Below are 16,669 nucleotides of genomic sequence, written 5' to 3'. Positions count from 1 at the left end.
AGGTTTATGGAGAGGCAGTGGCAAATATTTAAGGGGATATTTCAGATTACACAGAATGGATACACTCCAATGAGTAAGAAAATGTCCAAGGGATGGAGGCATCATCTGTGGTTAATTATAGAGGTTAAAGATAGTATCAAACTTAAAGAAAAAGCATGTGGAAGGGTCAGAGATTGGACTGAATATAAAAAACACCAAAGGATGACTTAAAGATTAATGGGGGGAGAGGAATAGCGTATGAGAGAAAGACAGCCAGATATATAAAAACAGTAAAAGTTTCTATAAATATTTCTTTTAAGAAATTAGCTAACAAACTGAGCATTAGTCTTGTAGAAAAGACATCTGGGGAATTGATAATGGAAAGCAAGGAGTTAGCAGGTGAATTGAACAGGTATTTTGCATTAATCTTCACTATCGATGATACAAGCAAGTAACATTCCAAAAGCAGCAATAAATTAGGAAATGGCAGAGAGGAAGGAACTCAGGAAAATTATAGACACCAGAGAGGTTGTACTGAGTAAATGTTAGGAGCTGAGGGCTGACAAGTTCCTGGGTCCTTAAGACTTCATCTTAAGATCTTAAAAGAAGTGGCTGATGACTGTTTTGGTATTAATTTTCCATAACTCCCCACATTCGGGGAAGATCCCATTAGATTGGGAGATAGCAAATGTAGCCCCATTGTCCAAAAGGGGAGGAAACTAGAAATAGGAAAGTATAGGCCTCACATCTGTCATAGTGAAAATGTTAGCAGCTATTATTAAAGAAATTATAGCAGGGCACTTGGATAAATTCAAGGTAATGAGGCAGAGACAACGGGTGGGATTTTCCAGCTGCGCTCACTCTAAAATCAGAAAATCCCACCCGAGGTCAATGGACCTTTCCATGGTCCACCCTTCAGCCGCACTGATTCCCATAGTGGGTGGGACGGGAAAATTCACCCCAACATGTTTTTGGGAAAGGGAAATCATGTTTATAATGTTAATGGAGTTCTTTGAGGAAATAACATGTGCTGTGGATGAAGGAGAACTGGTGGATGTGCTGTACTTAGATTTCCAGAAGGCATCTGCTAAGGTGCCACATCAAAGGTTCTTATGGAAAATAAAAGCTTATGGTATCAGAGCTGACACGTTGGCATGCATAGACGATTGGCTGGCTGACTGACTAGAAGTAAAGATTAGGCATAAATGGGCTGTTTCAGGTTGTTAAGATGTAACAAGTGATAACAGGGATCTGTGTTGGGATTTCAAGTGTTTACAATTTAAAAGAATAACTGGGATGAAGGATGGATGCGATGGTTGCCAAATTTGTTGAAAACACAGATAGCTAGGAAAGTAATTTGTAAAGATGACATAAGGAGGCTGCAAAAAGAGAGAGGTCTAGTGAGTGGGCAGAGATCTATCTAAATGGAATATGTTGTGGGAAAATGTGAAATTGTCCATTTTGGCCGGAATAATAAAAGCGTGTTATTCAGATTGCAGAGCTCTGAAACGCAGAGGGATCTAGACTACTGGTGAGACCACATCTGGAATACAGCAGGGTTTCCCAAACCTTTTCAGTCACGGAACCCTTTTGACCTCCCAAGAGTATTGGCAGGAACCCGCTAAGAAACATTCTTATTATTTTGGCGACTTACCACTAAAAAGGATTTTTACTGCACAATAGATACAAACACATAAAAAACAAATCTACAGAAGTATTTCCTATTTATTATTGTTTACATTTGTTTTAATTTAAAAGTTATCTTATTCAACAAATATTTAAATCTTGTCTTTTTGTAATTTTGAATGGGAGGAGTGATGCTGATCGTTTGCTCACAAATTCATTTAATATTGGGAGTGCAGAATTCTCATCTCAGACGAAGTCTTGCGCCCAAAAAAGCATCCTGTTTTTCTTTCCCTCTCTCTTCTTCCCGCCCTCTCTCTCTCACTCACTGTCTCGCTCACATATGCACACTCTCTCTCGGTCTGGCTCTAGCTTCTCCCAACCCATGGCTGTGACCCACCTTGCCCTGCCTTCCCTCAGTAACTGTGGATGCATCTCATCTGGCCCTGGTGCTCTATCAATGTTACATAGAGACAGCTTGTCCAGTACCATCTCCTTATAATTTTAAACCTTTCTAGTCCCTGATTTACCTCCTCTCTCACCATGGCTGGGGTAACAACTGCTTCCCTGTAATAACAGGTACAAAGTATTCATTTAATACCTTTTCATTGCTCTCTGCCTCCATGTATACATCATCATGTGTAAATTTGATCTCCAATCAGCCTTACTTTTTTCACTTCACTTTTACCATTTTCATGCTGATCAAAGACCTAAGGATTCTCTTTCATTTTGGCTGCCAGTTTCTTTTCATGCTCCCTCTTTGCTTCTCTTATTTGCTTTTTCACTTTGTCTCTGAACCTTTTACATTCAGCCTAGATCTCAATTGTAGTTTCCACCTGTCGTAAGTACAGACTTTCTTCTTTATCTTAATTCCTTTCTCTTTTGTCATCCAGGGAGGCCTGGATTTGTTTGCCCTACCTTTCCCTTTGAAGGAATATACCTTGACTGTGCTTGAATCATCTCTTCTTTGAAGGTAGTTCATTGTTCAGTTATCATTTTTCTGACCAACCTTTGACTCTAATTTATTCAGCTCAGATCCACTCTTACCCCATTGAAGCTTGATTGCTTTTCCACAGTTAATTATTCTTACTCTGGATTGTTCTTTGTCCTTTTCCATACTCGGTCTAAGCCTTCGGATACAATGATCACTGTTGCCTAAATGTTCTCCCCTTTGACACATGATTTATTTGATCTACCCCACTTGTGGAAATAGATCTAGCAGTTGTCTCCTTCCTCTTTGAACTGAGAACAGAATGCTGTAGAGAATTTTCCTGAACACTTTCCAGAGACTCTTCTCTGCTCTTTACATTACTTTATCCTAATCTAGGTTTGAATAATGACAACTACCAATAACAACAAAACGGGGTGGCACGATGGAACAGTGGTTAGCACTGCTGCCTCATGGCGCCAGGGACTTGGGTTCAATTCCCAGCTTGGATCACTGTCTGTGTGGAATCTGCACATTCTCCCCGTGTCTGCATGGGTTTCCTCCAGATGCTCTGGTTTTCTTCTACAGTCTGAAAAATGTGTTGTCCGGGTGCATTGGCCATGCTAAATTCGCCCTCAGTGTACCCGAAAAGGTGCCAGAATGTGGTGACAGGAGGATTTTCACAGTAACTTCATTGCAATGTTAATGTAAGCCTACTTGTGACACTAATAAATAAATAAAAATAAAATAAATACCCCATAATGTTAGCGCCTCGTCAATTTCCTTGCAAATTTGTGCTTCTAAATCCTTCCCACTAGTTGGTGGCCTGAACCAAGCAATGTAATTGCACCATTTCTGCCCCTTAGCTTAGGCCAAATAGATTCTGTTCTTGAACCCTCTCCCACCATCAAAAACACAGGATATCCTCTTTTTCCAGCACTGCAATGCTCTCCTTCATCAATACCAGCACTCCTCCTCCTTTTCTTCCTTTTCTATCTTTACTGAACATCTTGTATCCAGAAGTATTCAACACCCAGTCCAGCCCTTCTTTCAGCAAGATCTCTGGTGTAGCCACAGCAATGTATTTCCACATGGCAATCTGCACTTGAACTCACCAATCTTATTTACTACACTAAGTGCACAGTAACCTGGATTTAGGCTGTACTGCTTTCTCTCTGACTCTGACCCCACCTATTAACTTACTATTCCTAATTTTAGTGCTAGCCATCTCTCCCAGTATTCTGTGCATTATCCCCTGCTTCCGCAAAATTAAACCCTTTCCAGTAGCAAATCGCCCCACATGGAACTCAGTCCCACCACCTCCATTAGAAAATTCAGGAATGTAAGAATTAAGAAACTGTGAAAAACCTAACATAACCAACCAGTTAATAGTGTGAAGGCAGATGCAGATGAAATTGTCCAGCTCTCAAAGAGAACTTAAGGTTGTTTTCCTTTTACTCATTCACAGGATGTGAACTTGCTGGCTTGGCCAGCATGTATTGCCCATCAATAACTACTCTACAGAAGGTAGTACTGAGTCACCTTCTTGAACTACTGTGACACCTGAGATGTAGGTAAACTCACAGTGCAGTTTGGAACAGAGCTCCAGGCTCTTCACTCAGTAACAGTGAACAGCAATATGGTTGGGATGATGTTTGACCTGGAGGAGAACTTTCATAAGAACATAAGAAATAGGAGCAGGAGTAGGCATCTAGCCCCTCGAGCTTGCCCTGCCATTCAGTAAGATCATGGCTGATCTGAAAGTGGTTCAGTTCCACTTACCCGCCTGCTCCCCATAACCCTTGATTTCCTTATTGATCAGAAACCTATCTACCTGTGACTTAAACACATTTAACGAGGTAGCCTCCACTGCTTCAATGGGCAGAGAATTCCAGAGATTCACTACCCTCTGAGAGAAGAAGTTCCTCCTCAACTCTGTTCTAAATTGACTTCCCCTTATTTTGAGGCTGTGTCCTCTAGTTCTTGTTTCCTTTCTAAGTAGAAATAATCTCTCTGCCTCTACCCTATCTAGCCCCTTCATTATCTTATATGTCTCTATAAGATCCCCCCCCTCAGCCTTCTAAACTTCAATGAGTACAGGCTCAATCTCTCCTCATAAGCTAACCCCCTCATCTCCAGTATCAACCTGGTGAACCTTCTCTGCACTCCCTCCAAAGCCAATATATCCTTTCACAAATAAGGGGACCAAAATTGCACACAGTATTCTGGTTGCGGCCTCACCAGTACCTTGTACAATTGCAGCAAGACCTCCCTGCTTTTATACTCCAAACCCCTCGCGATAAAGGTCAATATTCCATTTGTCTTCTTGATCACCTGCTGCACCTGCAAACTGACTTTTTGGGATTCATGCACAAAAACCCCCAGGTCCCTCTGCACAGTAGCTTGTTGTAATTTTTCACCATTTAAATAATAGTCCATTTTACTATTATTCCTTCCAAAGTGGATAACCTCACACTTGCCAATGTTATACTCCATCTGCCAGATCTTCGCCCACTCACTTAGCCGATCTAAATCTCTCTACAGACCTTCCGCATCTTCCACGCAATTCGCTTTCCCACTCATCTTTGTGTCATCCGCAAACTTTGTTACCTTACACTCGGTCCCCTCTTCCAGATCATCTATGAATATGGTAAACAGGTGAGGCCCCAGCACCGATCCCTGCGGCACGCCACTAGTCACCAACTGCCAATCGGAAAAGCACCCATTTATTCCAACTCTCTGCTTCCTGTTAGATAGCCAACCCTCAATCCATGCTAACACTTTACCCCCAACTCCGTGTACCTTAATCTTTTGTGAGACACCTTATCGAACGCCTTCTGGAAATCTAAAAACACCACATCCACCGGTTCCCCTCTGTCAACCGCACTCGTTACATCTTCATAAAAATCCAGCAAATTCATCAAACACGACTTTCCCTTCATGAATCCATGCTGCGTCTGCTTGATTGAACCATTCTTTTCCAAGTGTCCTGCTATTTCTTCTTTAATGATGGATTCCAGCATTTTCTCAACTACGGATGTTAAGCTGACCAGCCTGCAGTTAGCCGTGCACGTGGTAGTGTTCCCATGCCTCTGCCACCCTTGATTTTGATTTGATGTGAGTTATTTTTGTCACGTGTATCGGGATACAGTGAAAAGTGTTGTTTCTTGCATGCTATACAGACAAAATCTACAGTTCACAGAGTACGTAGAAGAGAAGGAAAGGAGAGGGGAATGATGCAGTAACAGATAGGGTGCAGAGAAAGATCAACTCAATACAAGGCAGGTCCATTCAAAAGTCTGATGGCAGCAGGGAAGAAGTGCGTGATGATCTCAGACTTTTGTATCTTTTTCTCAAGGAAAGAAGGTGGAAGAGAGAATGTCTGGGGTGCATGGGGTCCTTGATTATGCTGGCTGTTCTGCTGAGGCAGTGGGAAGTGTAGACAGAGTCAGTGGATGGGGGACTGGTTTGTATGATGGACTGGGCTTCGTTCACAGTCCTTTGTAGTTTCTTGTGGTCTTGGGCAGAGCAGAAACCGTACCCAAGCTGTGATACATCTGATTTTCTAACTTGTCGTGATCACGGATATGGAAGATGCTATTGAAGGAGCCTCGATGAATTGCCACAGTGCATCTTGCAGATGCTTCATGATGCTGCCACGTTGCTTTGGTGGTGGGGAGAGTGAAGGTTTAAAGTGATGGATTGAGACGGCAGAGAAGCAGGCTGCTTCCAGCCTGGATTGAATCATAGTATCACTACAGTGCAGAAAGAGGCCATTTTGCCCATTGAGTCTGCACCGACAACCATCCCACCCATGCCCTATCCTGCCAATCTCCTGACACTAGCATGGCCAATCAACCTAACCCCGCACATCTTTGGAGTGTGGGAGGAAATCCTCAGAGGAAACCCACGCAGACGTGGGGAGAACGTGCAGACTCAGCACAGACGGTCACCTGAGGCTGGTATTGAACCTGGGTCCCTGGCGATGTGAGGCAGCAATGCTAACCACTGGTTGTGTTGAAAGTTTGAGTGTTGTTGGAGCAGCAGTCATCCAGCAAGTGGAGAGTATTCCATAACACTTCTGCCTTGCCTGACCTGAGTAAGGGAAGCTGCAATCATAGGCCAGATGGGACGACAAGGGAGTAGAAATATCAAAAGCTAGCAGTTTATAGAAGTATATATAGCTGACCTGATGTCTCTATAGCCACCTTCTTATTTATTCCTTTCTTTCTAAAATGTGTCAAGTTTTAAAAGCATTTTAAATTATTTTTTCCATTTGTTATGCCATGCTTTCTCTTAAATTGCTTACTTAGCTTTGGGTTGTGATTTGGATTTCTCAGTGCACAATCAACAGGTTTCCTTTGAACTTTCAGATTACAGTAAACTAATCTTTCCTTTTTAATTTTGTATACTGTTATAATTCTTCCTCTGCTCTGACATGTCATCCCCAACATGTTGAAATCAAGATTCTTGGCATGGGCCAGGAAATTACTTAGTTGAATAATAGTGTAGAAATGCTTTGTGCGTTAGTCTAGGACTCCTTTTGTCTACAGGTTAAAACCTCCTTCAAAAATGTGGTTGGAGAATTTCACACAAACATTAGCGTGCAATTATCCCACAATATAATGACTTTACTCTGCTATTGCAACGCATTCTTTCCCTGGCTCACTTACGTTTCTGTATCTTTCCTACCCCTCTTTCAGGGCTGGATTTCACAAAGATGTCACAGCTACCCCCACCTGCTGGGGCTGAAAGGGTGGGTGGGGGCGAGCGGGTAAACTCACTTCCGCAGTCTCTGGGACCCGAGGTCACATCTTGTTGACTGCCATCATTCCTTTTTTCAATTCATTCAGGGGGATATGGGCATCGCTAGCTAGGCCAGCATTTATTGCCCATCCCTAGTTACCCTTCAAAAGGTGTTGGTGAGCTGCGTTCTTGAATCGCTGCAGTCCACTTGCCATTAGGGAGGGAATTTCAGGATTTTGACCCAGCGACTGCGAGGAATGGCGATATAAAAAAGGGAGGTCACTTATCCCCAAGAGATTCAGGCCAAGAAGAAGGCCAGTAGCCTCAACAGCCTCAACTAGATGGTTTGGTCTCTGCATCTACCTATAGTGTCACCCTTCAGTTGTCTATTTGCTGGGGAAAAGAGCCCCAGGTTGTTCAGTTTTCCCTTGATAGTTATAACTATCAGGGGAGGCAATGGCTTAGTAGTATTGTCGCTTGGCTACTAATCCAGAAACTCAGCTAATGTTCTGGGGACCAGGGTTTGAATCCTGCCATGGCATATGATGGAATTTGAATTCAATAAAAAGTATCTGGAATTAACAATCTACTGATGACCATGAAATTGTTGTCAATTGTTGGAAAAACCCATCTGGTTCACTAATGTCCCTCAGGGAAGGAAATCTGCTGTTCTTACTTGGCCTGGCCTACATGAATGGCAAAGTGGTTAGCACTACTGCCTCAGTGTTCGTTTCGATTCCCAGCTTGGGTCACTGTCTGTGTGGAGTCTACATGTTCTGCCCGTGTCTGTGTGGGTTTCCTCTGGGTGCTCATGTTTCCTCCCACAGTCAGAGATGTGCCGTTAGATGGATTGGCAGTGCTAAATGGCCCTAGTGTCGGGGGACTACCCTAGGGTAAATATGCGAGGTTATGGGAAAGGGCCTAGACGCGATTGTGGTCAGTGCAGACTCGATGGGCCGAATTGTCTCCTTCTGCACCATATGATTCTATAAGACCATAGGACATAAGAGCAGAATTAGGCCACTCGGCCTATCAAGTCTGCTCCACCATTCATCATGGCTGATATTTTTCTCATCCCCATTCTCCTGTCTTTTCCCCATAATCCCCAATCCCCTTATTAATCAAGAACCAATCTTGATTCTATTCTGTGTGACTTCAGAGCCACAGCAATGTGGTTAACTCTCAAGTGCCCTCTGAACAAGGGCAACTCGGGATGGGCAATAAATGCTGGCCAGCCAGTGACACAAATGAATAAAAACAATTCTTTTTATCCTTTTTATCATTCTTTGCAGCTTCTCCATCGCCTTTCCATCTCACTATTCTGTCATAAACTCATAAATTAGTTTCCGAAACCTCTCGGCCTCAATTTTCTCATTTAAGACCCACCTCTTTGAACAAGCTTCAGGTCACCTGACCTGGCACCTGTCCTTAGATGGCTCAAGGTCATGTTTGGTTTGCTGGCGTTCCCAGGAATGACCTTGTGATGTTTTGCTATGTTGAAGACACTTTAGAAAGACAAGTTTTGATTTTGATGTTGTGATTGAAATTCAATACCTGTCTATTGGGCTTTGTTGCCATTTTAAAAAAATACTTACTTCAATTTTCTTCCTGTCTGCTGGTTTAGTAACTGTACCATGAGACCACTTTTCCTTCAGCTGTATCTCTATAATACAAAATGATTAAGGTTGTCATGTACCTCATTGCCACACAACAGTTGTCCTGTACAAAAGCAAATTACTGCGGATGCTGGAGTCCGAAACCGAAAGAGAAAACGCAAAGCTTTGACAAAGGGCCATCTGGATTCAAAACGCTGGCTCTTTTCCCTCCCTACAAATGCTGCCAGACCTGCTGAGATTTTCCAGCGTTTTCTCTTTTGGTTTCACTTGTCCTGTGTGTTGTTTTCATGGGTGTTAGACTTCATGGTGTTTAGCTGGACGTTGAGAAATGTCTGCTACTTGGCTAAAAATGCGAACCAATTTTATTTTACTGCTGTGATCTGTAAAGAATTGTCCAGACTTTGTTCATTTAATTTTGCAATCAGACATATCGAGCGAGATTCTCTGGCCTCAAAGTGCATGTATATCGCACGTATAGGCAAGAGGCGGTGTGTTGTTTGCTAGTGGCGGGATTCTCTGGTCCTGCCACTGTCGTTGGGAATTCCCATGCCGGTGGGAGACCTACGGGTGAGGGTGCGCTGACGGCGGGATTGGAAAATCCCGCAGGCGTGAACAGCTGGAGGATTCCGGCCATAGAGTTCGTATTTGTTTTGACTTCTTGAGCAGTGAAGACTGGTGTTAAAACTGTTCTGGATTGGTTTCCGTGCAGTTTAAACTTTGTACAGTGGTGTCCAGGTGCACAACGCCAACTTTGAGATCAAATTCCACTTCTGATTAAAGGGGAGAAAAAAGACTATGACCAGAATCTACATTGTAGTGTTATGTTGCCATCTGCTTACCACCAGTATTGGGATGGTTCTTTTGGCAGTGATCCTAGTCTTTGATAGTGGTTTTACCTCCCTTTGAATTGAACCATAATGGATTAGCACACTGAAATTAAAATGCAAATGGAAGCACTAATTATGGGATAAATTTGACTAATATAAAGTAGCTTGCTAGTATTTTTCACATTTTTGTGGACTGTAGGACACATTTGAAGTAGAAATTAATACCTCTCATGTTGTTAGGTTAATGCATAGTCACAAATTTCTTGGCTGTAATTTATCGAGCTGTAATGATTCATTATTTGTTGCTTGGTGGCACTGAATTTGAGAATTGCTGAAAAAGAAATGTGCTGTCAAAGTTTTTCATCTTGCACTCACCAGAACAGGATCGCTAGAATACCAAATTTCAAAGGCAATTTATAATGCAAGAGAAAAGGGTGCAGATGGGTTGGTGAGTGGACTCTGATTGGTAAAGGTGTTGCCATGGAGAATGTACCGGGGGGAGTTGTCCCCCAACCTTTTGATTCAGTCCAAACCCAGCAAGTCGCCTCTGATTGGTCAAGGTGTTTCTGTGGAGAATGTACCATGGAATAGTTGTCCCCAAAGTTTTTGTTTAGTTGAAAAAGGCATAGTGCCTGGACATTCTCTCCCTGTTTGCAAAGACAATGCCCTGCGTAGAAATATACATGGCTTTTAGCAAGTGCAAGTATGAGCCCGACTGATGAAATTCTGAGCATACTTGCGATTGTTTCTTTAGCGTTGTACCATTGTGGAAGCGCATGTAATATCGTATGCTATGTTTAGTCTTTTTGCAAGCTTGGGCTGGGAGAGTGTGGTCACTATCTGCCTATTGCAAAAGTCTGAAGAGATGTGCTGTTCTTGTCTTTTTTCAAGGAATATGTTTTTCTTGAACTCTAGAACAGTGTCTTAAATGTTTACTATTTCTGTTCTATATCATTGTTGTCCACTTTATGTGCCCAATTTCATTTCTCAACCATCAAAATCAAGTTCTTCCAATGTACAGCCCTGGTGTTTATCATATTCTTGTCCTTCTCAATTTTTGTCCTAATGTTATGGTCACTGTTGCCTTGATGTTCTGTGGAAGTTAAAATATTCCGATTGAAGTCTCATAGTTTGGAAGTTAAATTGTGCGCAAGTTAAAGTGTTCCAATTAAAATGTCATGCCTTCTCTGTACAACAGTGGAAAATGTTTATCAGCTTACTGACCTTCAAAAGGAGTCAGTCTCTGCTATTTTGCATAGGCCCCATGACATTGTGCTTTTTGGCCTTCAGAGGGTGAGCAAGACCAGATTTTTTCTATAACAAATAGCAAAGGCGAGATATGGGGATATGCTATGCAAATGACAGATTAGCAGATGTCAATTTTTCATCGAATGAGAAAGGGCAAAAAGCCAGGATTTAATTGGCAAATATGTGTGTGGAAAATGACAGAGATGTGAAAAATCTCTTGCTCCCGATTTGCTGTAATTGACTATAATTGCTGAGCTCTTTCTCTGTAACGTCAGAACTGCTCTTGCTATTTCAATGGACGGAGGGATGTTCTGATGTTCTCTTTGTGCACAAGTAATTAAAGACCTTGCATTGGATGCATGGTGTCCAGCGCTGTTTGTGTTAAGAGTAGTCTGAGTGTGCCTTAAGATTGCTGTTATCGAAATAATTCTGTCACTTCCCCTGCTTTCACTTCATTATCTGCTCTGGTTCACAGCCATTGACTATATTCAGGTGTCAGACGTATTTACTTTCTCTTTCAGCTTTTTCCAGATACACGGGTTGGCCACAGTCAGGTTGATTGCCTTTTGTATCAAACAATTCTGTTGGATTTTGATGTGGGGTTTTACATCCTGATGCCACTAACCCTGCCCACTTATTTGGTCCAGAGACTGGCACCAATACATTACCTGCACTGGTGGCTGAATTCTTCCGTAATGCACAAGTCTTGAGTGGGACTTGAACCCAGGCCCTTCAGGCTCTTAGCCAAGAGAACTACCCACTGAGCCACTCTCCAATGGCCAGTTTATCATGCAGAAATTCTTTGGGTATATGGCTGTTGTTCCATCCAATGAATATAGCTGAGCCAGCAATTACACCATTAGCTCAGCAATGAATGCATTGCTGATGAAATTAGCACACTCCAGAACCTCTGATTTGGTGACCTTTGCCTGCCGTGAGATGTCGAGGATGTGTCTGAGACAACAAAGGTGTAAACTGTTTGGCTTTTCTCCCACCTGGCATATATTGCCTAGGCCGTGCCACTGTAGAGGAGTGTATTGAGGACACAGGCTTTGTAGACGGGCAGTTTGGTGTTCTCAATCAGGTTGCTGTTGTTCCACAATCTCTTATTCAGCTTGGACGTAACAACTGCAGCTTTTGCGAGACGTGTGTTGATTTCAGCATCAAGTAACAGATTGGTGCTGATTGTGGAGCCTAGATATGTGAAACTATCAAAACCTCCAGCATTGCATTGCCAGTGCTGATAGATGGCAGTATGGCAACACCCTGGACTCTGACATTTGCTTTCCTGGTGCTGATGGTCAAATCAAACAGGTGTGAGACAGTTTCCACTTGCTGCTGAAGGTGTGCTCTGTATTGGCTGCTATTGTGGCATATCAGCATAGCACAACCCTCTGATGAGAACAAAGGCATCTTTGCCTTTGATTTCAGGTGTAAGAGTTGAACAGACAAGCAAATCATCTCTATTTTTCGAGATGAATAGTGCACAGTTTCAGAAAGAATGTATGCTTAGCTGTTTCCACAGAAACAGGGCTATAAATGTAGAGATACAGCGACAGTTTTATATCATTGCAGTCTTTCAAGTTCTCGGCTATCATCAATTCCATTTGTGAAGTTTATACTTTTAAAAGAAGTTCCTGGAAAGATCTGTGACTCCACAGTCAACCTGATGGTGTACGTCAGTTAGGGTGGCACAGTGGTTAGCACTGCTGCTTCGCAGCTCCAGGGACCTGGGTTCGATTCCCGGCTCGGGTCACTGTCTGAATGGAGTTTGCACGTTCTCCCTGTGTCTGTGTGTGTCTCCTCTGGGTGCTCCGGGTTCCTCCCACGGTCCAAAGATGTGCGGGTTAGGTTAATTGGCCATGCCAAATTGCCTCTTAGTGTCCTGGGATGTGTAAGTTAGAGGGATTAGTGGGGTAAATATATGGGGTTACAGGGATAGGGCCTGGGTGGGATTGTTGGTGTGGGCTGAATGGCCTTCTTCTGCACTATGGGGAATTATCAATTTGATAATTGCAAAGACATTCCTTCAGTTGGTATACACAATTAACTATTTTGTATTTGAATATTAAATATTTGTGATCTGCATAAAGCCTAATCATTCTTGACCATCTTTTAAGGTTGCAACGTTTGAGAGCAGTAACTGGCTGCTTTACTGGATGGGAAATTTTGAATCATGGCATGAAAGTGTGGGTTTGATCTGAATGAATAATCTAGAGAGTACAGTAAAATACGACCACAGCCAAAGATACCAGACATAATGCACAATTATTGAGCTAATATTTAGCATTCTCACACCAGCTCAGAGAAAGCTTCTTCAGAGTTGACAGTACCTTCTCTACGAGATGTTTTGCCTTTATGACACCTCAAGTCGAGTAGTGGGAGTCAGGAAATCAACCCACCCGCCTGAGCAGAAAGTGCCTTGTTAAGACAGGATTTTCATTGGAAGAGGGGGCTGCAGACTGTCCAGCTGATTCAGGATGCTGAGGTGGGCTGTTTAAAAGGCCTTCCTTTGTGGTGTGAAACTTTGTCCCAGTCCTCATCACTCACCCCTCTGCACACAACCCTTGTGCCATTCATGTTATCTTATAGCCCCTCATGCACTCCATGCCAAGATACCCCGTTCATCCAGCACCCGTGGCCCCTCATGCCATGGGCGACATGGTGGCACAGTAGTTAGCACTGCTGCCTCACAGCATCAGGGACCCGGGTTCGATTCCCAGCGTGGTTAACTGTCCATGTGGAGTTTGCAAATTCTCCCTGTTTCTGCATGGGTTTCCTCAGGGTGCTCCGGTTTCCTCCCACAGTGTGGGTTAGGTGGATTGGCCCTTTATTGTCAGGTGGACAAGCGAGGATGAATACATGGGATTATGGGGGATAGGGCCTGGGTGAGAATGTGGTCAGTGCAAACCCAGTGGGCTGAATGGCCTACTTCTGCTCTGTAGGTCTCTATGATATGCCAAACTGTGACACTTGCATGCTCATTCATCCATTGCATGACACAAAAATGGGGGAGTAGCAGATAGTGAGGAGGATTGTCAGAGGATACAGCTGGAGACCTGGGCCAAAATATGGCAGATGGTATTTAACCAGGACAAATATGAGATGATGCGATTTGGAAGGAAAGTACACAGTAAATGGTAGAGCCCTTAGAAATATTGGCATACAGAGGGATCTAGCATGCAGATCCATGGTTCCCTGAAAATGGCAGCACAGCTGGGCAAGATGGTCAAGAAGGCATATGGCATGCTGGCCTTCATTGGTCGGAAAAACATGTTGCACCCGTATAAGACTTTGTTAGGCCGTATTTGGAGTATTGTGTACAATTCTGGTCGCCACACTACCAGAAGGACGTTGATGCATTGGAAGGGATACAGAAGAGATTTACCAGAATGTTGCCTGGCTTAGAGAATATAGACAATGGAGAAAGATTGAACAAACATGGATTGTTTTCATTGAAGCATCGGAGGGGAGACCTGATCGAAGTTTACAAGATTATGACAGACTTGGTTAGAATGGATGGTCAGAGAGCAAATTCTCCCAAAATAATTCTAAGTGTTGAATAAGTGTGAAAACTGGAGTAATTCATGCTGTTTTTTTCAGGGGGAATTCGGAGAAGAATCTCCCACACTCTGTGCACTGTAGAGCCACCAATGTGAATATCATTAAATTTCTGGGGGCGGGGTCTGTCCCCACTGGAGAGGCTGAAATCAGTGCACTGAACAGCCCACTGCGCATGTGCCGACCTGTTAAAGGTCCCCTCCGCCTCCCCAACCCCCTGCATGGCCTGATCAGTGGCCACCCCCAACCATTCCTGGGCCTAGCACCGACACCCCCCCTCCCTCCTCCCCGGCCTGCCACGATCTCCAGCCCCTCCACCCCCTCCCGCACCCCTCCATGCAGGCTGACTGCCCCCCAGTCTGATCCCCACCCCCACTCCTCAGCCCACCCTGATCCCTAGCCTCCCTGCTTCCCCCGCTGATCCCCATACAGAGAGGCAACGGGGCCCCACTTCCCTAGGCCCTACCCCCTTGGCACTGCCCCATGCCCGATGGGCCGTGCCAAGGTGCCCCCTTTTGGGCATTAGTACTTTGCTCCTTGGGAAGGCTGGCATAACTAGGGTGCCGTTGCCAAAGAAGATGCCACCCCCCCCCCACCCCCTCATCACCCAACTCTCTAGGGGGCCCTGATTGCTCCCCCCCCCGCTTCACTCCAGCAGGAATGGGCTGTGAGTTCCCCGAAAGTGGGAAGCAACTGTAATCCCACTGGAGTGAAATACTCTGGTAGGGTGGGAGACGCGAGCAGGCCCGGACTCTTCAGTCCATGTAAATGGTCTTTGCGCCTCCCCGCCGATTTCCACCATGGAGCAGATGCCGCCAGAAATCCAGCGCAGGGAGACCCCGACGCTCACACAAATCCCACGAATCGGCCGACGCCAGAATCTCCCAGCTAGTTTTTTTTTCGCTCAGTGGGATGGAAGAATCACAGCCAGAGTCTTTTCCCCAGGGTCGAAGGGTCAATTACTCGAGGTCACAGGTCGAAGGTGAGAGGGTGGCGGGGGTGGGGGGGGGGAGGTTTCAAAGAGATGTAACGGACAAGTTTTTCGCGGAGGGTGGTGAATGCTTGGAATGCGCTGCCTGAGGAGGTGGTGGAAGCAGATTACATAACAACATTCAAGAGGCACCCGGATAGGTGCTTGAATAGGCAGCGAATAGAAGGATATGGACCGCATAGAGGCAAGAAACTATTAGATTAAGAGAGGCATCTGTGCTGGCACAGACTTGGTGGGCCGAAGGGCCTGTTCCTGAGCTGTACTATTCTTTGTTCTTTGTGCACATTGAATCCTATGAACCAATGAATCCCACAGTGACAGTCAAATGTGTAAAAAAAATTTTAACAAAACAGTCAATAACTTTCCGATTTATTTTTGAAAATCTCCTTATTAAAGGGCAGAAATCCCAGGAGTGGGGTCAGGAATCCCGGTATCCGGTCTCAGCTGCCATCTTAGAGGCCGAGAGACTCGGCATAAGTCCAGCCCTATATTCCTGTTTTAGCGGCTTTGCTTGCAGCATTGTTAGATTGATTATTAAAGCAAAACTTTATTTCCAACAGGATATCCTGGTGCTGTAAAAGACGCTGAAAGTATCACTTTTGTTCGTGTCTGAGGGCCTTGGGAGAACTTCGGACCTCCTGTACTTGACTTGGTGCAGGTACAATGGCAAAACATGTAAGTGGCAATGTACCTGTAGAAAACTGGGCTCTTGTTTAGATATAGGTATTGCTGAAGAACTAATATTTTTAATCAGCTGCCTGGATCTTTTTTACATGGCAGAAAGCATGCGTCAACAGGATTCTAAGGTCAGCTTTTATCAGGAGTTAGGATGATGTGTACCATATAGCGTTCCTTATGTCATAAAACTTTGCGCAACATTACTTGTTAAAATGTAACACCCTGAATTAAGTTTTCAACTTTTATGTTCTGCTCAGGCTACAGTTCAACTTCATTATTAACTTGCGTTGTACAACGCTCATAAAAAAGCAAACCTCCCTGGGTGGCAGCAGAAACTCTATTATGATGTTTTGCCTAGGTTTTAATGACTTTATTAGAGGGGGAAAAAGTCCTCTTAAAATGATTGCTTTACCTGAGATTGTGAGTTGATTGTATGGGGCTGCACGGTGGCTCAGTGGTTAGCATTGCTGCC

General features: G+C 44.0%; 1 protein-coding gene across 8 annotated transcripts in view; it reads left to right on the top strand.

The window, feature by feature from the left end:
- LOC145341093 (transcription factor Dp-2-like) overlaps positions 1–16,669 on the top strand; it is a 194,597-nt gene that overhangs the window by 22,052 nt on the left and 155,876 nt on the right. For 6 of the 8 annotated variants that reach the window (XM_080185936.1, XM_080185935.1, XM_080185933.1 and 3 more), the window contains exon 2: positions 16,080–16,194. The exons of 1 other annotated variant lie outside the window; for it this stretch is intronic. Coding sequence is in view for 5 of the 7 variants with exons in the window: in XM_080185935.1 (XP_080042061.1) it covers positions 16,183–16,194 (12 nt within the window). In the remaining 2 variants the exon portion in view is untranslated. Of the gene's footprint in view, positions 1–2,495; positions 2,576–16,079; positions 16,195–16,669 lie in introns of all 8 variants that reach the window. One more of the 8 variants, XM_080185931.1, reaches the window with a different exon arrangement.

This window comes from Carcharhinus amblyrhynchos, chromosome 3, assembly GCF_965287045.1.
Source record: "Carcharhinus amblyrhynchos chromosome 3, sCarAmb.v2.hapA, whole genome shotgun sequence".
Lineage (NCBI taxonomy): Eukaryota > Metazoa > Chordata > Chondrichthyes > Carcharhiniformes > Carcharhinidae > Carcharhinus > Carcharhinus amblyrhynchos.
The sequence above is the reverse complement of the archived record's forward strand: the minus strand, read 5'-3'. Positions and strand labels throughout refer to the sequence as shown.